General features: G+C 35.8%; 1 protein-coding gene across 3 annotated transcripts in view; it reads left to right on the top strand.

The window, feature by feature from the left end:
• The window catches only part of LOC102555617 (uncharacterized), a 60,648-nt gene extending 33,463 nt beyond the window's left edge, over nucleotides 1-27,185 (top strand). Inside the window, exons 1-4 of one of the 3 annotated variants that reach the window (XM_087601058.1) lie at nucleotides 4,983-5,095; nucleotides 18,544-19,341; nucleotides 19,627-19,666; nucleotides 23,952-27,185. In XM_087601058.1, the coding sequence (XP_087457184.1) occupies nucleotides 5,063-5,095; nucleotides 18,544-19,296 (786 nt within the window). In that variant the 5' untranslated portion in view covers nucleotides 4,983-5,062 and the 3' untranslated portion in view covers nucleotides 19,297-19,341; nucleotides 19,627-19,666; nucleotides 23,952-27,185. Of the gene's footprint in view, nucleotides 1-4,982; nucleotides 5,096-11,898; nucleotides 12,121-18,543; nucleotides 19,342-19,626; nucleotides 19,667-23,951 lie in introns of those variants that run through there. The other 2 variants (XM_087601062.1, XM_087601064.1) reach the window with 2 other exon arrangements.
• The last annotated feature ends 406 nt before the right edge of the window (nucleotides 27,186-27,591 follow it).

Below are 27,591 nucleotides of genomic sequence, written 5' to 3'. Positions count from 1 at the left end.
AATTGTTTGAATTCTGGTTTGTCCTGGAATATCTTGGTTTCTCTAACTAAGTTAATTCAGAGTTTTGCTGAGTAATGTATCCTCAGCTGACATTTTTTTCTTTTAGGTTGTGTATGGCATGTGGCCTAGGTAGTCTATCTTTTAGTGTCTCTGTAGAGAAGACTGGTATAATCTGACAGGTCTGGCTTTATACGTAACGTTTTCTTACAATACTCTTAATAGTGTATCATTGCATTGTGTATTTGCTGTTTTATTTATTATGTGATTAGAGGAATTTCTGTCTTATTCCATCTATTTGACTTTCTGTAGACTAATTGTATGTTTATTGTTTATTATCACCTATTTCTTTTGCTTAGTGAATTTTTCTGATGTAATTTTTTTGTGATATCTATTCCCTTGATATTGTGTCCTGGATTTACTGGATGTTTTTGATTAGGAACTTTATGCAGGTTACATTTTCTTTGACGGTTGTGTCAATGTTTACATGGTATCTTGTACAACTGGGATTCTTGTTCTCTCTTTGTATTATCTTGGTGATACATATATGACTCCTGATCTCTTTCATATTTTTTTCCATATACATTTTTTCCTTAGTGATTGCTTCTAGTGTCTGTTTCCAGTTTTAGTTCCTGGATGGTTATGTTCATTTTCTTTACCTGTTTGGCTCTGATTTCCTCTATTTCTTCAAGGGGTTTATGTATTAGTTCTTCAAGTGGTTCTCCAGGCTTACTTGTGTTCCATTGTAGTTCTTTAAGGGACTTATTTATTAACATCTATCATCATCTTCTATTATCTTCATGAGATGGAATTTTACATCTGAATCTTGCTTCTCAGGTGTCTTGGGGTATCTAGGGCTTCTTGTGGTAGGAGAACTGATTAGTGATGTTGCCAAGTAGCAGTGATTTTTTTATGCTTATGTCACTGTTTTTGTCTCATTCTATCTAGTTTTCTCTGGTATGAACTGCTCTTAGTATCTCTGAATTGAGCCTATCCTTCCTCTGAGATTTTGAATTGGTGATTGTGGTTGTTTCAAAAGTGCTGCAGAACAAGCTGGTTCTGGGTTTCGGCAGAGTAAGTGGACATCCAGAGCCCTGTACTTCCTCCTGTGTCCCAGTGCAATCTGAAAGGAATGTGTATGACTTGCTGGGCAAGGTTCATTTGCCCTTCAGGTCCTCGGGATTTGCAGTAGAGCCAGATACTGAATCAGTGGTGGGGATCACACCTGTGATCCTGTTACTGCCAGAAGTCCTGGGGGACAAGCTGCCTCTAGCTGTGTGTGGGTTAGAGATGTGGGAGCAGAGGTTCTGCTTGTAGGGGTAGGGGGAAACTGGATGGAATATGTGCCTCCAGCTAGGCAGAGGTGCCTGTGTTTCCTGAGTTCTGTGAGGTACCTGTTAGCTCAGGTATTAGAAGAGTTTGGTCTCATCTGTAATCCTATTTCTGTCAGAAGTCTGGAGGCACAATCTCTCTGGTGTAGCTGGTTTGGGAAGAATGGAGCACTCATTTCTTTTCAATTAGAGCTTGGAACCAAATAATAATTACATAATTTGTTCTTTCTCCTCCAATGTCTTCTGTTTTCAACATATGTGTGTATACATATATATGTGTGTGTGTGTGTGTGTGTGTGTGTGTGTGTGTGTTTCTGTCTGTTTCTGTGTGTGTTTTCCTGTGTCTGTATGTGTGCACATACAGAGGAACTAAGGGAAAATTATATGTCCTCTGTGCTTACCAGTCTTGATCTCATCTCAACCCTCCATATTTTATTTAGTGAGTACAGTTCTCTGGGTGTCTTCATGCCTTTGTCTTTGTTTTTTATATTCATTCTCCACTCTTTTCCATGAAGGTCCCTGAGCTGTGAATGGAGAGACTTAAAGGAGATATCACATTTGTTGCACTGTTTTCTAAGTTCACTCTATATCGCTCCTGTCTTTCCTCTCTTCTCTTCCTTTTCTCCTCTCTTCTCTTTGTTTCTTTTCTCTTCTCTCTCCTTTCTATCTTTCTTTTTTCCTGTCTCTACTAAATATTTCATTTTGGACATTTGTACTTGTAATCTTTTTCTGGAATGAGAAAACTTCAGATAATGCCATTTCTAATAATACTTATGCAGTTCACTATCAACAGAGCTATTGAAAAAGTGCCTAAGATAGAACATTAATTCCTCCATATTAGTGCCCTATGTGGGGAATGTTATCTGTAGGTTGCTAAAAAAGAATGTAAGAACCAAACCAATATCAAAATCTTTGATTTATAATGCAGAGTGTCTTTCAAAATATTTAGGGTAAAGGTAGCACACATCTTGTGGAAGTAAAAACTACCATCTGATTTGCTGTATTGCACACTTGCTCCCTGAGGCAGAATCCATAAGTGTAAGAGGTTGGGAGAAGAATAACGATTAAGTAGATAGCCCAGAGTCCTAGAATTATATACTTGTAGATCTATGACTTACTTAGTCATCACCAGTTCCAGGATTATACATTGCAATATATTAAAAAAAAGGATATCCAAAACAATAAAAAGGAAAAATAGGTAGACAGAATGAAGAAAACAAATCAAAAATCAAAAACAAAATGAAAAAAACCGAAACCAAAACAAACAAGCAGAACAGAAGTTAAATGAGTGGGAAAAAATGAGGGACATACCTATCTCTATGAGAATTCTGTTGAAATTATTTGAACCAGCAGGACCAAAAAGGGGTGAGGGATATTGGAGAAAGAAGTAAATAATGTTTAGTATTAACAAGTATTATTCATTTAGTAATTACTGAAAAATTCTATTCTATCATTATTTAAGAGCTTATATTCATTGAAACTGTAATGAATTTTCACCCATTAACAGTAAAAATCTCTGTGCAATACAAAATAACAACCATGACATACATTTTTTTTATCTTTACTAACTTGAGTATTCCTTATTTACATTACGATTGTTATTCTCCTTCCTGGTTTCCGGGCCAACATCCCCCTAGCCCCTAGCCCTACTCTTCTATATGGGTGTTCCCCTCCCCATCCTCCCCCATTACCACCCTCCTCCCAACAATCATGCTCACTGGGGATTCAGTCTTGGCAGGACCAAGGGCTTCCCCTTCCACTGGTGTTCTTACTAGGCTATTCATTGCTACCTATGAGGTTGGAGCCCAGGGTAAGTCCATGTATAATCTATAGGTAGTGGCTTAGTCTCTGGAAGCTCTGGTTGGTTAGCATTGTTGTTCATATGAGGTCTCAAGCCCCGTCAAGCTCTTCCACTCCTTTCTAAGATTCCTTCAACGGGGGTCCCGTTCTCAGTTTAGTGGTTTGCTGCTGGCATTCATCTATGTATTTGCTGTATTCTGACTGTGTCTCTCAGGAGAGATCTACATCTGGTTCCTGTCAGCCTGCACTTCTTTGCTTCATTCATCTTATCTAGTTTGGTGGCTGTATATGTATGGGCCACATGTGGGGCAGGCTCTGAATGGGTGTTCCTTCTGCCTCTGTTTTAATCTTTGCCTCCCTATTCCCTGCCAAGGGTATTCTTGTTCCCCTTTTAAAGAAGGAGTGAAGCATTCGCATTTTGGTCATCTTTCTTGAGTTTCATGGATTCTGTGCATCTAGGGTAATGCAAGCATTTGAGCTAATAGCCACTTATCAATGAATGCATACCATGTGTGTTTTTCCATGGCATATATTTAACCAGTTAATAAAAATTACTGTTTCTCAAAGAAAGAAAGTTGGAAAAAATTGGAAAGCATATCCAGGGTAGATGTGTACTTTGTCAGAAGGTTGGTTCTTATGTGAGATTGAGCGTATAAAAGAGACAACTGTGTTATTTTCACTCAGTTGTGTATGTGCTAGTCACAGGGCAACAATATATACACAGTCATATATCTTAAAATTTTAAGTATGCAAAATCTAAAATTGAAAATTCAGAATAACTTTACAGGAAGGCATCCGGGTTGGGAAGATATAAATTTGCACTAGCCTTGGACATTTGATGAACTAGTTGCAGAGGGATCATAATATTTTTTAGGGAGGATTAGCATCAGAGGGTACTTTTGTTCCTGTAGATCTGTTTGAATCTAAGCCTATATTGATAGGGCTAAATTGGTTGTGTATGTATTAAAAAGTGTTCAAATTAAGTGACCATGGATTATTAAAGTTACATATATTGTGGATAAACATAATTTATTGTATGAAATAGTTGTATTTTTACCAAATTATATGACACCTTATTAACAAAGTTTTCATATAAATAGCATACCCACATAAACAATGTGTACAATAAAATCAAACATGTAGCCACATGCAAAGAAATTATTGGAATGTGCCTAGATTTTGGGTATTTCTTTTCTAAAATAAACACCTCTTAATATTTCTTTAGCAATATGCAGATTTAAGAGGTGGTGTATCCTGTAGTATATAGATTTATGAAATTAGAAATAAGTATGACTAGATAATTTCACATGCAGAGATTGCAAGTTGTAATGTGCATAAGTATATGAAGTAGTGGTAAATTTTCAAATAATCATAGCTCATTGCATATTGCCACAGTAAGATTATAAGGGCTAAGGACTTCAGTTTATTTGATAGCCCATGATTACAAACAGAAGTCCCTAGACACAAATGGAGGCTTTATTTTAGGAACCATTACCTAGATACAGGCTTAAAGGTGCAGGCATTGCTGACCAGTGATTTTGTTTTAATAAGAGTCAGAAATTAAAGAATAATAACATAATATATCTTTCTTTCACTCTCTCTTTTATCTTTACTGTATTTCTGATGCAACAGGCAGGGAGTGGGGAGAAGAAATTGAGGAGCTTTGATAGAGAAATCTCCATGGTAACAACAGGCTTTTGCTTTCTTCGCAGTGTATTGAGATCTCTCTTCTGATTGGTCCCAAATATTTTCCCTATTTTTTTTATATATAATTGGCTATTCTGCGTCAATCAGAGGTAAAGAAATCTATTCACATAAAAATTTTCAAGTAATGCTCATGGTAGGTATCTAGTTGTCAGTGCATAACAGGTTCTTGCCAGAGATTTATTTCAAACTGCTTCTCAGAGAAGGAGGAGTGCTCTGGAAAACTGAAGATGAATATGAAACTAGAAAATCAGCATGGTCAGGTAATATGTTGTGATTTTTGACATTCTTCTCTAAGAGAAGCTGCTCCTATTTGCTTTGCTGGATATCTGTCATTGCTTCTGGTCATTCCTTTAATTTTAAATCTATCATTCAGTATTCAGCCTCATATTTCTGCTTCATCTGCAATGATGGCGTATTTCATAAGTCCTCAGTATCTGTCAGAGACAGGAATCTTTTTGCTCCTTAATCTTCTTAGGCAGATTGGACTTGCAAAGAATTTTGATATCAGGGCAACAATGTTCATTTGGCATCATGAGGCTTTATGGATCATTTTTGACATCACATTTCCTAATACAGCACTGCCATCCAAGCACACTAAAACTGAAATACTGTAATTCACCTTTGTTGTCATCTTGTTATTATCAAAGTATGAGATATTTTACAGTACTTTGAAATCCAAATTCTAACATAATGTTTAAGTTGTTATTGTTTGGAACAAAGAGAATTCCATGTTAATCCTTACATATCTGCATTTTTTTTTATTCTTTAAGTACTGTCAAAGTAAAGAATTCACATGTACTCCAATTTGTACTGTTAATATACCAAAATTTCTTTATTTTTTGACTTTGAATCATATCTTACTAAAGTTTTCAGTCACCATACACTTTAGATTAGTCATAGTAAATTAGGTTAGCTATATTACTCTCCTTTCATTACTATTTAATATCATTGTCCATGTTTTTAATAGTGATTATTACTTATCATCCTATGGGTATTGTGTGTTCTGCAGTAATTTTATAAAAGTCAATTTTTTGTTCTTATGCATAATTCAAGAATCTTAATTGCATGTAAGTTTATGTAAATACTGATATGGAGAAGAATCAATTGATGATAATAGATTGATTGTGCTCTATTTTCTGGCTTATATTTATTGTTGGTTTCTCATCAGTTTTGAACTTGCTAAAACATGTTTACAACAGAAAATGTTGGTATTAATGTCTTTACCAAATTTATCATCTCATTTTCCTGTTAACTATTTAGTTACATATTCTGTTTTAGATCAGTGAATTTTCTCATTGTTCTATCCATCATCTATGTTCTTTTTGATTCGATGTTTTTAACCTAATGCTAAACCTTGATGACAACAGAGTTTTCGGCTCATTTATGAAAAAATGTTTATGGATCTGAATAAGAGATCATGGGAAATTACTTGATAATGGGTGCAAAGACAGAGGATATAGTATACTCCTTTGAATATTTATAATGTATTGTAAAAATACTACCTAGGAAGGTGACTGAGAATGATTAAAATAATCTTTTTCTGTTACTGAAAGAAAGCACACACATATAAAAGCATGCAAATATTGAGGTCCTAATGTTTTAAACTATGAAAATCGGTGATAGAAATGGATTGCCTTCATATAGTTTATCTTCAGAATCCTTTGAGAAAGGATTCTATGTCAATAAATTCTATTAACAAATTTCTCGGTTACATTCTAGGACTGAGTGCAAAGGAAGGTTTATTTCTTCAGGATGCTGACTCTTTGAAAATGGGGCTTGTATATAAAAATATAGGATTAGTCAAAAATATACTGTCCTTGGAAGATACCTCATTTACCTCATATAACACCTATAGTATCAACCAGTAAGAATGATACTGACTGGTATCCTCAAACCTCAGTCACCTGTGAATCTTGCATGATTCACAGTAACAAGTGCCAGTTAATGTGTATCTGCCAGCAAGTTTAGTAATGGTATGGGTGTTTTATATAGAACCAAAGTTCTTATTGTATTAAATGTCCATCCTGATGGATGTAAGTCTATGAATGTTTGTGGGTCATTTATAAAAACACTTGTAATAATATAGATATAGTCTCTAGTGAAGCAACAGCAGTTAATGGTTGGCTAATATAGTACTAGGTAAAATCCCCTACATTTGTGTTTATTTTCCTAAACTACGACTATATTCCATGTCTATTAAGTCATGTCCATTTCTTAATTTTCATCATTTCAGTCACCTTTGCCTTGTACTCAGAATACAAAAAAAAAAGAAGAAAAAATCCAATTAATTTTCAATAAGGCTTTACCAAAGTCAGTCCTATGACAAAAGAGCTTCAGCATTCAGGAAACCACTGTAGTGTGAAAAGCATGAGTTATTTGGATAAACCTGTTTAAAACTCACAGACTCTTGAGAAAAGAGGGAGCTGGAAAAGAAGGAAGAGATTGAGGTATAGATCGAGGTTCTCTCTTGTCCTTTGTTCCAATTCACACAGAACCCATCTTGGGCAATCATCTGTGCTACGTGATAAATAAATATCCTTGTTGGGATTGAAGTTTGCTTTCATAGCCTCATTAATGACAGGAAAAGTCAAGAGATCCTTCTTTTATTACCACATGCTCAGACAATCTATTTTATGAAAGTCTACATTTAATGAATGTTAGCATGAATGTAGTCTTAAAAATACAAGCAAAGGAACAGTATCAGAGGCTGGCTTTTGATGTTAAATATAAGAGAGCCATCACCCTTACAGGGTAATGATTTTCTGGGCAGTCTGTTTCTCATATCATTAAGCCCAGAAAATAACAAATAAAAAGTGCTCTGATATGTTTATCAATAATCTTATATGTTACCTAGGCAGAACCTTGGGGAATTTCTATATTAACTTGTTATTTTAATGTTACTTAGCGGGGGTAGACATTGTTTCTATCTCTACTTATGGTTTGTGAATTGTATCTTCGGTAATCTTAGCTTTTGGATAATATCTGCTTATCAGTGAATGCATACAATGTGTGTTATTTTGTGATTGGGTTGCTTCTCTCATGATGAGATTTTCATTTTTCATTCATTCGCCTAAGAATTTCATGAATTCATTGTTTTGTATAGTTGAGTAGAATTCCATTGTGTAAAGGTACCACATTTACTTTATCCATTAATCTGTCGAAGGACATCTGGGTTCTTTCCAGCATCTGGCTATTATAAATAAGGCTGCTATGAGCTTAGTAGATGCATCCATATTATATGGTGGAACATCTTTTGGGTGTATACCCAGGAGTGGTATATCTGTGTATTTAAGTAGTACTATGTCTAATTTTTTGAGGACCATCAGACTGATTTCCAGAGTAGTTCCACCAGCTTTTGATCCCACCATCAATGCAGGAGTGTTCCTTTTTATCTACATACTCTATAGAAGATGCTGTCACTGTGTTTCTCTCATTCTAGGGTTTTCTCTTGTGTGAACTGGTCTTGCTGTCTGTGAATTGAGCCTCCCTTCCTGAGGGTTTGTGAACTTGTGATCTTGGCTGTTTCAAAGTGCTGCAGAACAAGCTGCGTATGGGTTTGGGGAGTGTAATTGGACATCAAGAGCCCTGTATTCGCTCCTGTATTCCAGTTCAAGCTGGAAGGAATGTGGACATCTTGCTGGGCAATGCTCCTGTGTCTTCCATATCCTCAGGGTTCACAGTAGGGCCAGATACAGAATCAGAAGTTGGGATCATACCTGTGATCCTGTACTGTCAGAAGTCCTGGGGGACAAGCTGCGTCTAGCTGTGTGTGGGTTAGAGATATGAGAGCAGAGGCTCTGCTCACAAAGGCATGGGGAAACTGGAAGGAATGTGTGCCTCCAGCTAGATAGAGCTGACTGTGTTTCTTGGGTGCTATGAGGTGACAGTTAGATCAGATATTGGAAGACTTTGGTTTCATCTGTAATCCTAGTTCTGTCAGAAGTCTGGAGGTACAATCTACTCCTGAACTGGGTGATTTGGGAAGAGTAGAGCATTCTCTATTTTACAATTGGAACTTGAAACCAAATAATTACATAATTAATTTGTTCTTTCATTTACAGTGTTATCTGTTTTATACATATATATATTTGTGTGTGTGTGTGTGTGTGTGTGAGTTTTTCCTCCTGTTTCTGTGTGTGTTTCAATGTGTCTGTCTCTTTGTGTGTATGCATGTGCAGAGGAACTAGTGGAAACTCATATGTCCTCTTTGGTTACCTGTCTTGTATCTCACTTCAACATTACTTATGTTATTTAGCGAGTACAGTTCTCTTGGTGTCTTCTTTTCCTTTGCCTTTTACATTCATTCTTTCCTCTTTTCCATGAGGTTCCCTGAGCTCTGAATGGAGAGACCTGATAAAGATATCACCTTTGTGGCAGTGTTTTCTAAGTTCACTCTATCTCTCCTCCCTTCTCTTCTCCTCTCCTCTCTTCTCTATCCTTTCTCTTTTTCTTTTTTCTCCCTGTCTCTGCTAAATATTTCATGGTGGGCACTTGTAATTTTTATCATCTCCTGCAATTAGAAAGCTTCAGAAAATGCCATTTCTAAAGATTATACTTATTCAACTCATTGTCAACAGAGAGATTGAAAAGATGCCCAAACTCGAACTTTAATTCCTACACTTTAGTGACTTATGTGGGTAATGTTGTTTATATGCTACTGAAAAAGAAATGTAAGACCCAAGCCAATATCAAAACATTTGAATTTTAACACAGAGTGGCCTGCAAAATATTCAGTGCAAAGTAGCACAAATATTGTGGAAGTAAAAACTACCATCTGACTTGCTTTTTTACACACTTGTTCCATGAGGCAGAAATCTAACTGAAAGAGTTTGGGAGAAGAATAATGATTAAGTAGATAGCCCAGAGTCCTAGATATTATTATATACTTGTAGATCTGTGACTTATTTAGTCATCACCTGTTCCAAGATTATACATTGTGTTATATTAAAAAACAAATATCCATTAAAACAGAGACTGAAGAAACACCCATTCAGAGCCTGCCCCACATGTGGCCCATACATATACAGTCATCCAATTAGACAAGATGGATGAAGCAAAATAGTGCAGGCCGACAGGAGCCGGATGTAGATCGCTCCTGAGAGACACAGCCAGAATACAGCAAATACAGAGGCGAATGCCAGCAGCAAACCACTGAACTGAGAATAGGACCCCCATTGAAGGAATCAGAGAAAGAACTGGAAGAGCTTGAAGGGGCTCGAGACCCCATATGTACAACAATGCCAAGCAACCAGAGCTTCCAGGGACTAAGCCACTACCTAAAGACTATACATGGACTGACCCTGGACTCTGACCTCATAGGTAGCATTGAATATCCTAGTAAGAGCACCAGTGGAAGGGGAAGCCCTGGGTCCTGCTAAGACTGAACCCCCAGTGAACTAGACTATGGGGGGAGGGCGGCAATGGGGGGAGGGTTGGGAGGGGAACACCCATAAGGAAGGGGAGGGGGGAGGGGGATGTTTGCCCGGAAACCAAAAAATTATTATTAAGTATTAAATAAATTTAAAAAAAAAACCAATATCCAAAAGAAGAAAAGGAGATTAGGAAAATAGAATGAAGAAACAAATCAAAATTCAAAAACAAAATGAAAAAGCTATGAGAATTGTGTTGAACTGATTTGAACTCACACAAAAGAGTTGGGGACATTGGAGAAAAAGGTAATTACTTTTTAGTATAAACAGTGTTTTTCATTAAGTAATTATTGAAAAATTGTATTTTGTCATTATTTAGGAGCATATATTCATTGAAACTATAATAAATTTTCAGCCATTAACATTAAAAATCCATGTGCAATGCCAAATAACAACCGTGGTATATACATTTAACTACTTAATAAAAATTACTGTTTCTAAAAAAACAAAGTTGGAAAAAGTGTAACGCATATTCAGGGTAGGAATGTATTTTGACAGAAGGTTGGTTCTTATGTGACATAGAAGGCACAAGAGAGACAACTGTTCAATTTTATTCAGTTATGTGTATGCCAGTCACAGGGCAACAATATAAACACAGCTTTATTTCTTAAAATTTCAGTCATGTATACAAAATCTAAAATTGAAAATTGAGAATAACTTTACAGGAAGGCTTCCAAGTTGGAAGGATATAAATTTGGAGTATTTGTGGGCATTTGATGAACTACTTGCATAGGGAAAGTAATTTTAATATTTTTCAGGAAGAATTAGTATCAGAGTGTGCTTTTGATTCTGTAGATCTGTTTGAATCTGATCTGAGCCCATATCAATAGGCCCATATCATGTGTGTGTTAAAAAGTGATCTAATTAAGTGGCAATAGATTATTTAAGTAATAGATATTATGGATAATTCTAATTTATTGTATGTAGCAGTTGTATTTATAACAAATTATATGACACCACAATAACAATTCTACAAAATTAATATATTTACCATGCCAGTATACACAATGTGATTCTTGAACAATAAAAACAAATATGTAGGCACATACAAAGAAATGATCGTAGTATGCCTAGATTTTGGATATTTCTTTTCTAAAATAAACACCTATTAATATTTCTTTAGCATTATTATCATTTAAGAGGTGGTGTATCCTGTGGTAAATAGCTTTATGAAGTTAGAAACAAGTACGTCTTCAGATAATTTCATGTGCAGTGATTGCAAGTTGTAATGTGCATAAGAATATGAGCTAGTGTGATACATTTCCAAATAATCAAATCATGTTGCATATTGTCACAGGAAGATTATAAAATCTCAGCACCGGGGGTCCATTTGATAGCCCATGATTACAAGCAGAAGTCCCTAGGCACGAATGGAGTCTTTATTTTAGGTAACCTAGATACAGGGTCCAAGGTGTGGGCATTGCTGACCAATGATTTTGTTGGAATAAGAGCCAGAAATTAAAGAATAATAACATAATATTTTGTTCTGCCTCCTTCTATTTTATCTCTACTTTATTCCTGATGCAACAGGCAGGGAGGAGGGAGCAGAAATAGAGGAGCTTTGAAAGAGAAATCTCCATGGTAACAACAGGCTTTTGCTTTCTTCGCCATGTATTGAGATCTCTCTTCTGATTGGTCCCAAATATTTTTCCTATTTTCTTACATATACTCGGCCATTCTGCGTCAATAACAGCTAAAGAAATCTATTCACATAAAAAAATTTCAGTTATGCTCATGGTGGATATCTAGTTGTCAGCTCATACCAGGTCTTGCCAGAGATTTGCTTCAAGCTGCCTCTCAGAGAAGTGCTCTGGAAAATGAAGATGAATATGAAACTAGAAAATCAGCATGGTCAGGTAACATGTTAGGTTTTTTAACATTCTTCTCTAAATGAAACTGTTTTTGTTTTCTGTGCCAGGTATCTGTCAATGCTTCTGGTCATTGCTTCTGTTTTCAATCTATCATTCAGTACTCAGCCTTGGATTTCTGCTTCATCTGCAATGATGGCGTATTTCATCAGTCCTCAGTATCTGACAGAGACAGGAATCTTGTTGCTCCTTACTTTTCTTTGGCAGATTAGATCTGCAAAGAATTGTTATATCAGGACAGCAGTGATCACTTGCCATCATGTGACTTTCTGGAACATGTTTTGACATCATCTTAGCTGTTATGGCACTGCCATCTGAGCATACTAACATGGAAATACTGCAATTCTCCTTCGTTATCATCTTGGTACTATCAAAATCTAAGATATTTTCCATTATTTAGCAATCCAAATTCTAACATCAGGTTTAAGATGTTATTGTTGGGATCAAATATAATTCCATGTTCATCCTTACATATGTGCATATTTCATTATTTAAAAACTGTCAAACTGAAGAATTCATATGTACTCCAATTTATAATGTTACTATACCACATTTTTTTGGCTTTGAATCTCATATTACTAAAGTTTCCAGCCACCATCCCCTTTTTATTAGTCATAGTAAATAAGGTTAGCTATATTGTTCTCCTTTACTTACTATTTAGTAACATTGGTCATGTTTTCCATAGTGATTATTACTTGTCATTCTGTGGGCATTGTGCATTCTTTAGTAATTTTAAAATTCAAGTGTCTCTTCTTGCGCATAATTCTAAGAGCCTCACTTGCATTTAAGTTTATGTAAATACTGATTTGGGGAAAAATCAATTGATGGTAATAGATTGCATCAACTGTGCTCTAATTTTTCTGGTCCATATTTATTCTCATCAGTTTTCAATTTGCTTATTTGTTTACAACAGAAAATGTTCTTATCAATGTCTTACCAAACTAATCATCTCATTGTTCTGGTAACTGTATAGTTAAATATAGGGTTTTATCTCATTGATTTGTCTTATTCTGTCATCATCTGTGTTATATTTGCAGCTATGTATTTAACATAATGTTAAAGTTTGTGGATTTAACAGATTTTGGAGCTCCTTTAACGAAAAATGTTTGTGGATCTGAATAACAAATCATGGAAAATTAGTTGATAATTGGTGCAGAGATAGAGGTTATAGTATAATCCTTTGAAGATGCATACTGTACAAGTATTACAAGGCTAGTGAGAAAGATTGCATTAGCCTTTTCTTGTTACTGAAGCAAGTACACACATATAAAAGCATGTAATTATTTAAGCCGTAATATTTTAAATTACTATCACTGACTGGTAGTGATAGTAATGGGATGCCTTCATACAAGTTTATTCTCAGATTCCTTGGAGGAAGAATTTTAAAGTAGTAAAATATGTTAATGTATTTTGGTTACATTCCATGACTAAATGACAATAAATGTTGTTTCTCAGGATTGTGATTGGGATATTGGGCTTTTGTTTTATAAGTATAGGACTAGTTAAAAATACCTTCTCCATTAGAAAATAGCTCCTATATCATCTATATGTACAACTAAAATGATAGGATACAGTAAGCTGAAATCCTAGTCACTTTTATATCCTGCATGTTTTACAGTGAGAAGTGCCTTTTATTGTTATAGTGTTATCTGAAACCAACTCCCATTTTACCATTATAGTATCCACCTATTCTGAGACATCAAGGCTTTATAGGACCATGGGCCTTTCCTCCCACTGATGTGAGATAAGGCAATCCTCTGCTACATCTGCAGCTGGAGCCATGGGGCCCCTTCATGTATATTAGTTGGTTGGTGGTTTAGTCCCAGGATTTCTGGGGTGTCTGGTTAGTTGATACTGTCATTCTTTGTATGGAAATGTAATCCTCTTCAGCTCCTTCAGAGTTTCCCCTAAATTTTCCTTTGGGGTTCCTGTGCTTAGTCTGAGGGTTGGCTGAGGCCACCCCTATCTGTATTGGTCAGAATCTAGCAGTGACTTTCAGGAGACAGCTATATAAGATTCCTGAGAGCAAGTATTTCTTGGCATCATATTTGGGTTTGGCGTCTGTAGATATTGTGGATCCCTATGTGGGGTTGTCTCTGGATGGCCTTTCCTTCAGTTTATCCTCCAGTCAGTCTCTGCACTATCACTAGACAGGGACAAGTCTGGGTTAAAATTTTTGAGATGGATGATGCTCCCTTCCCTCAACAGGTGGCTGTGCCTATATACTGGGTATGGTCTCCACAGGTTCTATCTTGCCTGTGTTGGGTATTGTGGCTAATGTCATCCCAGTTGGCTCCTGGGAAACCTTTGATTCCCTGGCATCTGTAACTTTCTAGTGACTAGCCCAAGATCTCCATGGCACACTGCTATACACAGCTATTGAATTTCCAGACCCTTTGGAGTCCCGGCACACACATACCAGCCAGGCTTCTATACCCAGCAAACTCTCAACTAATATAAATGGAGAAACTAAGATATCCCATGACAAAACCAAATGTAGATAATATATTTCTAAAATTCCTGCTAAACAGAAGATAATACGTGAAAAATTCTTCCTTATGGAGGAAACCTATATGCAAGAAAAAACGTCATAAATATAATCTTAGCAAACCCAAAAGAAGAGAGTCACAAAAAACATAATTCTAACTCTGACAACAAAAGTGCAAGGAAGAAACATTCATTAGATATTATTCTCACTTAACATCAGTGGGCTATATATCCCAATAAAAAGACAGAATATTTCAACTAATGTCATCCCTATAGGATCCTGGGACACTTTTGCTTTCCTGACATCTAAGACTTTCTGATGGTTATAACCAGTTCTCCATCCAGCAATGCTACAAACCTGTTTAATGTCCTGACTCTGTACATCTCCCCTGTCTACTCCCATACCTGATCAAGCTACTTTTTACTCCTTTCCCCTTTTCTCCTCCACATCATCTTCCCCTCCTAAGTTCCTCCCTTCCTCTACTTTCCATGATTATTTCATTCCCCCTTCAAAGGAGGACCGAAGCATCAACACTTTGGTCTTCCTTCTTCTTGAACTTGATATGGTCTGTAAGTTGCATCATCAGTTTTCCAGGCTCTTTTCCTAATATCCCCTTATCAGTGAGTAGATATCATGTATTTTATTTGTGACTTGGTTACTTCACTCCGGATGGTGTTTTCTAGTTCCATTCATTTGCATGTGATTTTCATGAAGCCATTGCTTTTAAATGCTGAGTCGTACTCCATTGTATAAATATACCAAATTTTCCATATCCATTCCTCTGTTGGTGGACATTTGAGTTGTTTCTACCTTCTAGATATTATAAATACATTTCCTATGAACATAGTGGAGCATATGCTCTTGTTATATGTTGGAGTAAAATTTGGGTGTATTCCCAAGAGTAATATAGCATGGTCCTCAGTCTATGTCAAATTTTCTGAGAAAACATCAGACCTATTTCCAAAGCTTGCAATCCTATGAGCAAAGGGAACATTTGAACTATAAATAAGTAAGAAAAATATAAGAAAACTATTTTTAAAAAGCGATAGACTAACAGACTTGAAGTATGGTATATTCTTTTTCAGACGGTATGTATATTGCTTTCCTTATGTTTATGTATAGGCTTTGAATTAATGATCTCAACAGTATTTTTAACATGAAGGGGAGATGTATTTTTTCAAATGCTTTCTCATCATATAAGGCGATGATCATGTGACTCCTTTTGAATTTGTTTATATCATGGATTACGTTAATTTATTTTCATATATTGAACCAAACTTGCATCCCTGGGATGAAGCCTACTTGATTATGGCAAATGATGGTTTGGATGTGTTTTTTGAATTTTGTTAGTGAGAATTTTATTTAGTATTTTTGCATCAATTCTCATAACCAAAATTGGTCTGAAGTTCTCATTTTTTAATTGGGTCCTTGTGTAGTTTAGTTATCAGAGTTATTGTCATTTGATAGGATGAAATAGGTAGTGCTCCTTTTGTTTCTATTTTATGGAATATTTTGAAAATACTGAGATTATGTCTTCTTTAAAAGTATGGTAGAATTCAGCAGTAAAGACATCTGACCCTAGGCATTTTTGATTGTGAGGTTTTTAATGACTTCTCTTTCATTAGAGGATTTGGGCCTGTTTAGATAATTTACCAGCTCTTGATTTAAATTTGGTATGTGGTATCTGTCTAGAAAATTATCCATTTCTTCTAGTTTTTTTTCAGTTTTGTTGAGAGTAGGCATTTGCAGTAGGCTCTGATGATATATTTTAATTTCCTCAGTTTCTGTTTTTACGTCTACCTTTTCATTTGTGATTCTATTAATTTGGATAATTTATCTTGTCCCATTCCCTAATTTGACTAGTGACTAGTCTATCTTCTTGATTATCTGAAAGAATCAGCTTTTGGTTTTGTTTATTCTTTGTTTAGTTCTCTTTGTTTCTCCTTAGTTGATTTTGCCCCTGACTTTGACTATTTCCTGCAATCAAGCCCTCTTGCAAAAGAGCATTGAACACATTGGCATGGGGGAAAATTTCCTAATTTTACTCAGGCTTTAAGATAAAAAATTGATAAATGAGACCTCATGAAACTGGAAAGCTCCTTTAAGGCAAAGGACATAGCCATTATGACAATTGGCAACCTACAGATTTGAAAAAAAGAAAATAACAATAACTTCAGTATCCACACATTCAAGAGAGGGCTAATAATCAAAATAAATAAAGGACTCAAAAAGATAACCACTCAGAATGCAAACAACCCAATGAAAAATAGTGTATAGAACTAAATGAGAATTCACACTAGAGGAATCTCGAATGGCACTTAAAGAAATGTTCAAAGTCCTTAGTGATCAGGAAAAAGCAAATTAAACAACCCCATGATTCCACCTTATGCCAATCAGAATTGCTATGATAAAATCGTCAGATGATAGCACATGTTGGCGAGGATGTGGAGAACAAGGAACACTCTTTCAATGATTGTGGAATGGCAAACTTGTACAACTACTTTGGAAAGAAACCTTGAATTTCCTCAGAATATTGGTAGTATATTAACTGAAGATCCTGTTATACCTCCTTTGTGTGTATGACAAAAAAAAAAAAATGCCGTATAGGAGCATCTGTTACAATATGTACTTAGAAGCTTATTTTTGATAGCCAGAAGCTGGAAACAGCCCAGATGTCTCAGAATAGAAGAAAGAATATATAAAATGTGGTCCATTTACACAATGGAATACTATTCAGCTATTAAGAATGAGGATAGCAAAAATATTTCAGGCAAATGGATTGAACTAAAAGAATATCATCCTAAGTGAGGTAACTTAGACCCTAAGGACATGCATGGCATGTACTCACTAATAAGTGGATATTAGCCAGAAAATACAGAATACCCCGGATACAATCCACTGAACTCAAAAAGGTTAATCACTAAAAGTCCCAAGTCAGGATGTACCAATTGTAAATATGATAATATATTTAAATTAATATTATTAAAAGAATAATAGTAATTAGTACTGATAAAACATTTATCACACTGTCACTATACTATCACTATAACTATGTTAATGATATTATGAATACCAATGGTTTGATACTGCATAAGCATTCATTTGAATATGAGTTTAACAGTAACAGAGGAAGAACACATAGCCCCAGAATAACTGTACTCAGGACTCCCTCTTGAACTTCCTTCAAGAGTTCCACTCAACTCTTCTGGATATTCAACTATTTCCTCATGATAAGCTCCATACAATAGGACAAAGTACAATATTGTTTGCTTCTCTGATCACACTCCTTCATGAAGGAGTACACATCCATCAGTTCTCACAGCATGTCAGGGAGTAGGCAGTGCGACTAGTGCCTATACCCAATTTTGAATCTATGATGACTACATTGAAATCATGTATTTTGGTCTCTCCTTTACTCATGTTCAGTGTATCTTCATAAAGTTTGAAAAGTCATGGAGAGCCTGATGATTTATACAAGAGAGAAAGAGAGAGAAATAAATTATGACTAATTTTTATTATGAATTTGTTTTGGAATTATGGAAAACATCCTGTAAATCCTGTTAGGTAAACATTTATAATTTTTGCATGTGTATGTTGTGACAAATTGTTTTCTTTTACAGTAAAATTTAAATTTTTGTCTTGTATACCTGTGAATTACATTTTGCATTTTGTTTTTCTTGAAATATGTTACATTTTTAAAAAGAATAATATATTGTTTTTCTCAGGACCACACTATGCAGTCAAACCTATAAACTAACATATCAGCCTAAATGGTGACATAGTCATCTGAGTTTCTAGGAAACTTCTTCAAAGATCTCCACATGAAATCCTGAACAAAGAAACAAATGAAGGGTGCATGGTTAAATATTTGAGATTTTAAAATCTGGTGTCCTTATTAACTATATTTAACATTTAAATTGCAGCAGCAGCAGGAGCAGCAGCACCAGCAGGAACAGCAGCAGCCGCAGCAGCGGCAGCAGCAGCAGCGGCAGCAGCAGCGGCAGCGGCAGCAACAGGGGCAGCCGCAACAACAGCGGCAGCAGCAGGGGCAGCCGCAGCAGCAGCGGCAGCCACAACAGCAGCGGCAGCCGCAGCAGCAGGGGCAGCTGCGACAGCAGGGGCAGCTGCAGCAGCGGCAGCAGCAGGGGCAGCCGCGACAGCAGCAGCAGCAGCAGGGGCAGCCGCGACAGCAGAGGCAGCAGCAGGGGCAGCCGCGGCAGCAGCGGCAGCAGCAGGGGCAGCCGAGGCATCAGAGGCAGCAGCAGGGGCAGCCGCAGCTGCAGCAGCAGCAGCAGCAGCAGCAGGGGCAACCGCGACAGCAGCGGCAGCAGCAGGGGCAGCCTCGGCAGCAGCGGCAGCAGCAGGGGCAGCCGAGGCACCAGCGGCAGCTGCAGGGGCAGCCGCAGCTGCAGCGGCTGCAGCAGCAGCAGCAGCAGCTGCAGCAGCTACAGCAGCAGTGCCAGCAGGAGCAGCTTCAGCAACAATGTGAGCAGCAGTTGCTGCAACAGCAGCAATGCCAGCAGGAGCAGCAGCAGCAGCAGCAGCAGCAGCAGCAGCAGCAGCAGCGGAAAAGGAGAAAAAACAGAAGGAGCCGGCGGAGCAGGAAGAGCAAGAGGACCAGAAGGACCAGGAGAACCAGGAACACCAGGAGGAGGAGAAGAAGGAATAATGAGTGACTGTGTCTACATGTGTGGGAGGAGTTTGCTGGGAAAGGAATATTGGTAAATTTAGTACTGAGAGGTGGAATTCTAATAAGTTAAAGATATCAGAAAGGATTCAAAATCCTGCAAATACCATACATACTATATATAGTAAATTAAACTGCTAATTGTACCTTCTTTGATCAACTGCCCATTTGAAAATTATTTCAGAAATTTTCTTCTCCACTTAGCAGAATGTCTCTTAGAGTCCTGCAGTCTATCTTAAGATTGTTTAGGTTTGTGCTTTTATAAGACTTTACATGTTGATATATATGTTTTTAATTTTCTATTTTTATCCTTGTATAGCTTCTTTGGAGAAATGTATACTCAAAGATTTATCGTTTAGGTAAGACATATTTTTTTTTACATTTATAGTTGTGTTGCCTTTCATATACTTAAAGTGGTACTTTCTTCTCCTTAGTATGATTTTAAAATCTGGTTTTTTATTGTTTCAGATGTCTACACTTAGTAACATTGAGCTCATAATTTTCTATTATTATTGAAATTGTTTTTAGTTTTCTTTGACTACCATATTTGTAGTAGTTATGTATTGAGTGTAATTACTCTCTGGATGCATGAGAGAGAGAGAGGGAGAGAGGGAGAGAGAGGGAGAGAGGATAGGGGGAGGGGGAGTAGAGGTGGAGGGACAGTGACAGGAAGAGGGAGAGCAAGGGGAATGAACAAAACTGAACCAGTATAGAAAACCTGTGGAGATACATAGGTGCTAAGTGTACCACATCTCCTTTGGGATATATGAAAGTTAACAACTACTGTGTTCAGGGTTTTCTCCCAATGTCCAACCTCTCTTAAGTAAACATTGTCATACAAAACTGAGCTTTATATTTGGCTCATACTAGCCTTTGTAGTGTATAGTTCATATTTAAAAGTTGTGAAAATTGCAATATATTTCTTAATAATTACTCCCATTGTCACATATATTAGTTATTGTTTTACTTAAGGGTATATAGTTTAGATTACATGGTATTTATTATTTGAAATTTTTTACTAGGTTTAGGTTCATTTGTACAGAAATCATTTTGAATTAATTATTTTATTGTCTGAGTTGGAAAACCAAATTTGAGTTGTTATTCACTTCAATATATATATATATATATATATATATATATATATATATATATATAGTATAATGTGTGTGTGTGTGTGTGTGTGCGTGTGTGTGTGTGTGTGTGTGTACACATATAGGGTGGTAGTTTCTATATATATGTATATATGAAGAAATTAATATGTATTTATGCATATATATGTATATGTTATTTCTCATACACAGGTAATCATTGTATGAGTTTTTGTTATTGTTGGCATTTTTAAGTAATTCATTTTTTAACTTATATATGTACTCAAAACTGGACAGTTGACTTAGTCTACAATATGTACCTTTCTTAATAATTACTTATTGCTCAATACATTTGAACAGAAATACTGAGTTTGGATCCTTTGAATCTTCATATATATATAAACAAACACACATAGACAGGATATTGTCTGTCTGTAATCCCACCATGAACTAGGTAGTTTATTCACTTTACTGATCTATGTTTATAGTGATCTGAGCTTAATGATAGAGTGTCTTAAAATCAGAAATCAAATGAGAAATATATTTAATATTGACCTCTGTCAACTACATATCTGTGTTCCCACATCACATCCATGCACACAGGAACAAGTACATGCACATATATTTATACACATATAATAAGTAATAAGTCTTTTTTTAGAAAGGAACTACTATGCAGCCTAGGATATAGCACTCAAACTCACAGATATCCACATGATTCTAACCCACTCAATAATAGGATTTAAAAGACATAATGACTAGCTGTGGCTTAATTCATGGATTTTGAAGAGTAAATTTTATTCCATTAAATATAAATATTTAAGAATATAACCATAAAGAATATCATATTTATAATTATTTCAAAGATAGAAGTATATATCAAGGTCTATTATAAATTGTGTTTTTCAGGTTGTTCTTTCAAAGTTGACTCTCATGGATTCCCTCATGAACCGTTTGGCCATATGACCATGTATAAATTATCTGTGCTTTTGAGACATATAGTTCTGATCTCTAAATAGATTTTTGAAATTGAGACTTAGTCTCAATACTAAAATTATAGTGAATTAATCAGAACATCTAAAATGTATATCAATTTTTTAAGTAGTTTTCAAAATGTGTTTCGGGTCATCTTTAAATTATTGGAATTTGTTCTGCTATCAATTGTTTATGCATACAGGGATCAGGGATTTCATAATGAAAGTATTGAAAAGGAATGAGTAATATTATGTCAAGTGCAGTCTACTAAATGGCAAACTATTTTGAAGTGCTAATTTGATTTATTGCTGTCAGTAAATCTATTTATACCAGAGAATTATAAACCAATCTCTGGTATATGAAGAAAGCTAGAACATGAAATTAAACTCAAATTTGTTATTTTAATAGCAGAGAGATTTACACAGATTTTCACTGTAAGTGCCAGATCATCAAAATGATGCATACTCTTCTAGCCTTCAATGTAAAATCAGATAACTAGTTATATTCATAGATATCAGAAAAAATAATTTTAAAAATCTTATATTCTTTGCATATGGCAATTTTGCATAAAAATAAAAGAAAATTACAGAAGATTTGAATGCTAAAGTTTTATTAATAGATCAGATATAGGTACCTATGGAAGTGGCTAAGGCTTTGTTTCCAACTTTATTATATTTATTCATAAATTATATGGAAACATTTCATTAACTAGTTCATTTTTATATGGATTATGACGTTTCCGTTTTCTTTCTGGTGTCATATGTTATATTTTTGAAAGACCTGCTCATTACATTATTTGTTTTTTTTAATTTTTATTTTATTATTCACGTTACATCTTGATGACAGCCACATCCCTCTTTTGTTTCTACTCCTACCCCTATAAATCCCTCCTGTCTTTGGCACATTCTTTTAGGAGAAGAAGGTATCACTCTACCCTGTGACATCTAGTCCCAGTAGGCCTAGGCACATTTCCTCCAACTTAGACCCAAGTAGGCAGTCCAGGTAGAGGTAGGGGTCTAATGGTAGAGAACAGAGAACAACGCAGGCTGAACTCTAATTCTTAAGGAACCCATATGAAGACCAAGCTCACATTTGCTACAAATGCAAAAGGAATCCTGGTCTAGTGCCTGCATAGTCCTTGGTTGGTAGCCCAGGCCCTGAGAGACCTCATGGTACCATGCTAGTTAACACTGTAGATATTCATACGATGACCTTGAGCCTCTGTCTTGCTCACTTCTATCTGCTACCCTTCCACAAGACTCCCTGTGTGCTCTACCTGATGTTTGTCTGTGGGTTTCTGTGTCTATCTCCAACAGATGCTACAGGAAGCCTCTCAGGAAACAATTATGCTAGTTCATAGTCTTCAAGCATAGTAGAGTATCATTAACAATGTCAGGGTGTCACTTTCACATGAGATTATCTCAAGTTGTGGCAGTCATGAGATGGCTATTCCCTTGTTCTTTGCTCCAAATTTGTCCTAGCACACTTTGTAGGCAAGGTCACTTTTTGTTGAAGATTTTGTGGGTGAATTAATGCCAACCTCCATAGAAGTCCTGCCTGGCTAGAGGAGGTGGACATTTCAGTCTCTATTTCCCACTCTGGTAAGAATATCAGCTAATGTCACCTTCCTATACTCCCTGTGTCTTATCCCATCCCAGACCTCCAACTAGTGACCAGAGATGCCCCTCAGCCCATTTCCATTCTCATTCAAGTCACTCCCTCCTTCCCAAACGTGATCACCATCTCTGGTACCCTCATCACTTATTCTCCTACACAGTTCTGTCTTCCTATACACTTCTAATGACTATCTAGTTATGAGTGAGAGTTTTGCATATTAGCCAGTTTCTTAGGGTCTGTGGATTATAACATATTTGTCCTGCATTTTATGGCTAATGTTCATTCATATGTGAATACATATCATGTCTGTGGCACTGGGTTATGCCACCCAGGCTGTTATTCTCAAGTTCTATCCATTTCCCTGTAAAATTCTAGATGTCTTTGTTTTAAAAGCTGAATAGAGTTTCATTGTGTAGATCTACCACATTTCTTTTATCCATTCTTCAGTTGAGGGACATCTATGTTGTTTCTATTTCAGGCTAATATGAACAAATTGCTTTAAACATAGGTGAGAAGCGTACCTGTGGTATAGCCTGTCATTTTTGGGTATATGCACAGGAGTGGTATAACTGGGTCTTGGTTAGAACTAATTGACATTTCCTGAGAGACTGTCTAATTGATTTCCAAAATAGTTGTATAAGTTTGAGCTCCCACCAAAAATAGAGGACTGTTTTCCTTATTCTACATCCTTGCCAGCATGTGCTAAAACATGAGTTTTTGATCTCAAGAATTTTGACAGGTATAAGATTGAATTTCAGGGTTATTTTGATTTGCATTTCCTGATGACTAAGGATACTGCACATTTCTTTAATCCTAACACTGTTCTTTACAAAAGCTCTCAGCACTTACTGTAAACTTAATTACGAAATATTTATATATATTACCTTTTTTCATTGTTCAAAATATTGATGATACATTTACCCAAATCTGGTTTTTTAATGTGTATTATATATTTCTGATACAGACTCTCGTTGTGCTGCCATCTGAGAATTCAAGTTCATTACTGAAACCATGCTTCTTCTCAGCATCATCAGAAGATCACAACAGACCGCAGATCACCACTCTTAGCTGGTGGTATTGTAAAATCTCTTCATTACTGACTTTCATTTTTGCTTGCTTGTGTATAAAATTGAATTTAAATTTTATATTTTTCTCATTTGCTTAAGGTTTGCTTAAGTCACATTTAGACCTAACCATATTTTTATTTCCTGCCATGTTTTTTAAATTATAAAAGATATTTAAACACTGAAATATATTTTATAATTTTGTATTGATTTTTTTTATTTGCTTACATTTCAAGTGTTATCCACCATCCTGGTTTCACCTCTGCAATTCTTTATCCCATCCCCATTTCCCCTGCTTCTATGAGAGAACTCCTCAACCTACCCACTCACTCCCCGCTCATTGACCTAGAATTTCCCTCTGATGAGGTACCAAGTCTCAAGAGGACTAAGGGCCTCCCCTCTCATTGATGCCAGATAAAGCAAAAGGCAGTCTTCTGCTACATAAGCAGCTGAGCTGTAGCCATGGGTCCCCCCATATGTATTATTTGATTGGTGGTTTAGTCCCTGGCATCTCTGGGGGCCAGGTTGATTGATATTGTTCTGTATTTTTGTTATTTAAAACAGTATTTTAATACAAATATTCATTCAATTATATTATACCACTCCCTTAAGTTCTTCAGGTCCTCTCCTACTTTCCTACCAACTTTAAACACTTTGGCAATTAAAAAAAATGATAAGAAAATCCAGTAGAAAACAACTCCCTCAAAATCAAGAAAATAAATCTACATTCAAACAATAAAAAAATACCCAAATGAAAAACAACAAAAAATCAACAAAATAAAAACAAAATCACCAAATTGTATCCATGTAAAAAAGCATACTCAAAAACTCAGAAAAACTAGATTTTATGTACCTGAGTTGTTATATGTGAGTTCCATTGTTAACCATTACTTTATTGAAGATATTTTCACTTTATTTATTTACTTATTTATTTTTATTTATACATTCATGAATTCTTTTTTTTAAACAAAGTTAGAGCACTGCTTGCTCTTCCAGAGGTTCTGAGCTCAATTCCCTGTAACAACATTGTGGTCCATACCCAACTATAATAAGATCAGGCATACACACAGACAGACTATTATGCATAATAAATAAATCTAAAAATATCTTTAAAAATAAAATTAAACCATCAATAATGTTAATGAACTAATCAATACTGGTATGGAATTATACCTGCCTCAATGGTATTATATATCCTGTTTGCAGGAGAGGATCTGCAAGTAGCTTCTGGGAACATGCCCCAGTTAATTCTGATTGGTAAACAAAGGTGCTAGCATCCAATAGCTGGGGAGGAGAGATGCAGGATTTAAGGTTCCCAGGCTTGGGACCATGAGGAAGAAGAAGGGCAGAAAGATGATAGGCCTGAGGAATATGCAGGGGAGAAAAGCAGAATTATCATGTAAAAGGGACAGGAGAACATGGCCCAGAGGGCTGCTCAACTAAGTGAAGAGCAACTAAATCAGAACAAATAAATTTGTAAACAGTAACACAGTCTTATCTGTGGGAGTTAGATTCTAACAGCAAAGAGGTTAAGGAGTTGCTCAGATATTGTGTTGCTTAAGTCATGTCAAATGTAAAGGCTGTGTGTCTCTTTCATTTGCAAATATAAACCATTGGCATGGGTAGTTATGCCCTAAGAGATTAGTTTAAAAATTAGTACTACAACTATGATAATGGCATTGGACAAGAAAAATCAACAGAAAGACGTGGGTCAAAAACAAGGCACAAGAATGAGAGACCCACTTATTTATACACTTAGACATCCTATTAAATTCCTTAATTGGAAGTCATCGAATATGTGAGAAGGACATAATACATTATAAAAGATCCTGCAATGTAGCAGTGTAAGTTCTACATGGGCACTGACTTGACACCTCCACTTTAATAAAATTTCTAAGTACAGTCATCCATAATTGGGCCTTATTGTCGGTTTGAAGAGAGGACTCTATAGTCTTGGCAACAAATTGGCTTCTTTGGAAATTTCTGCTATATTTCTGACAGACTTTTTGGCCCGTAACTTAAATAAATGTAAACCAGTTCCAGTACTGGAAGCTTTGTTTGGTAAGAAATAATGTCCAATTGAGACACATTATTTGGTGATTTCATTTAGACCACACCCACACAGATACACACCGGCACATGCACACACATACACACACAAACACACACACACACGCATACACACACATATATGTATATATGTATATATAATTTATAATGTATTGTTTCCTACTACCCCTCCAGTAATCCTCTAGTATCCCCTAACATTGAGCTATTCCTCCTGTATTCCTTTCCACAAACCACTTTCCTTACGCTAGCTTTTTTCCCTGTTTTCTCTTCACTGTCTCCTCTCTTCTCCCATTCCTGACTTGATTCTAACCCCAATCAGTTAAATTTGTCTGGTCTCTTTCTTTTGTCAGAATGTGCTTTAAAAACGTGTACATTATCTGATATTTAAGAAAAAATGCCTATTTACTTTACATAATGACTACCCTGAACACAGCATCTGGGACAATGTTCAATGGAAGTGGCAACAATTTGTATCAGATAATTTTTAAAATGGTCGATATACTGAGGTGTTTAGGATCTGTATTTATCAGTTTTCCATTTGTGTTTATGGAATTTCATTTTTGTAACTAATATTTGAATTATTTTCACAAATCATGAAAGTGGCTATGGATTTTCAAAGATTTTGATTTTCTTTTACTGAACATTGAAATGATCCTGTAGTTTTTTGTCGTTACATGTATCAATGTAGTAGTCGTTTATATGCGCTCTTTATAAATGTTAAGGTATTCTTACATATTTAGGTCACATTTACAGTGTCACAGTATAAAAGCTTTTATATCTGTTGGATGGTTTCAACTGTACTTGTTAGTATACAAATTCATTTTGTATTTTTTTTGTTTTTCATACAATATAGTTTAATTACTGTCTTTCCACTTTCTAACTACTCCCAGATTTTCCTGTCTCCCCACCAATAAAAGTTCACCCACCCTTGCTTGTGTACAAGGTAACTATCTCTGTGTTGTCTCACCCCTCCCCCAAAAAATAAATAAAAAACAAAAAAATGACAAAATAAAACACCCAACAATGCAAAAAAGTACAAAAATAAAATAAATCAAATGCTCACAAGAAAACAATGGATCAAAAATGGGTCTGTTTTCTGTATTCCAATCCATGTTTCCTTCCCCGGAATGTGGTTGATTTATGCAGTAGCACTCCATTGGGAAAAAATGAGTTTTGCCTTTCTACACAGCAGGTATAAATTATAAATAGTATCTTATTTAAGGATTGTACTTTGTGTCTACTTTCTCTCCTTAGTACTAGTATTTTTCTGTTTTAAACATGTGCTGGCACTGTGTCTCTTGACTTTCTATATCCATCATTTGGGTAAGTTTGATGAATACATCCTTATGAAGGCACAATACTCTGAAGTTTGTTCGTATAGGCGGTCTCATATCCATATACTCACAGATGCCTTAAATAAACAGTTACTCTTGAAGAGTGAGGAAGTATATGAATTTAGATGGAATAAAT

This window comes from Rattus norvegicus, chromosome 1, assembly GCF_021556685.1.
Source record: "Rattus norvegicus strain SHRSP/BbbUtx chromosome 1, alternate assembly SHRSP_T2T, whole genome shotgun sequence".
Classification (NCBI taxonomy): domain Eukaryota; kingdom Metazoa; phylum Chordata; class Mammalia; order Rodentia; family Muridae; genus Rattus; species Rattus norvegicus.
The sequence above is the reverse complement of the archived record's forward strand: the minus strand, read 5'-3'. Positions and strand labels throughout refer to the sequence as shown.